Genomic DNA, 500 nt, shown 5'->3' with positions numbered 1-500 from the left:
CGCGCCCCTCCCCGCGGCGGCGGCGGCGCATCCAGGGGCGGCGCGGAACCGAGCGACTCTCCCTGCCGCCAGTGCCTGCGAGCTCCAGGCTGCTTGGGGAATTCACTTTGCCGCTTTTACGCTTCTCCCTCCTCTGGCTTCTGATGGCTTTCTGTCTCCGGCCGTATCCTTTCTTTTAAAAGGAAAACTTTACTGCCATTTCTCTTTCCCCTTGGAGGAGAGGATTAAAAGTTCCAAGAACTGGTGCCGCCCGTGCCGCTCGGGCTCTGGGACGGTGTCTGCCCAAGGGGTTCCAGTCCCACCATGTGCACCAACATAGTTTACGAGTGGCTGAAGGCGCTGCAGCTCCCGCAGTACGCGGAGTCCTTCGTGGATAACGGCTACGATGACCTGGAGGTGTGCAAGCAGATCGGGGACCCGGACCTAGACGCCATCGGGGTGCTGGCGCCCGCGCACCGCCGCCGCATCCTGGAGGCTGTGTGCCGGCTTCGGGAGCAGGA

At 63.0% G+C, this 500-nt stretch overlaps 1 protein-coding gene across 1 annotated transcript in view; it reads left to right on the top strand.

Annotated features, from left to right (window-relative positions):
* The first annotated feature begins 303 nt into the window (after positions 1-303).
* SAMD5 (sterile alpha motif domain containing 5) overlaps positions 304-500 on the top strand; it is a 53,801-nt gene continuing 53,604 nt past the window's right edge. Inside the window, 2 exon segments of the mRNA XM_025049243.1 lie at positions 304-497; positions 499-500. The exon segment at positions 499-500 is cut by the window's right edge and continues 257 nt beyond it. Of these exon segments, the coding sequence (XP_024905011.1) occupies positions 304-497; positions 499-500 (196 nt within the window).

This window comes from Pteropus alecto, unplaced genomic scaffold, assembly GCF_000325575.1.
Source record: "Pteropus alecto unplaced genomic scaffold, ASM32557v1 scaffold185, whole genome shotgun sequence".
NCBI lineage: Eukaryota > Metazoa > Chordata > Mammalia > Chiroptera > Pteropodidae > Pteropus > Pteropus alecto.
Note: the sequence above shows the minus strand (reverse complement) of the source record. Positions and strands in the feature narration are given on the sequence as shown.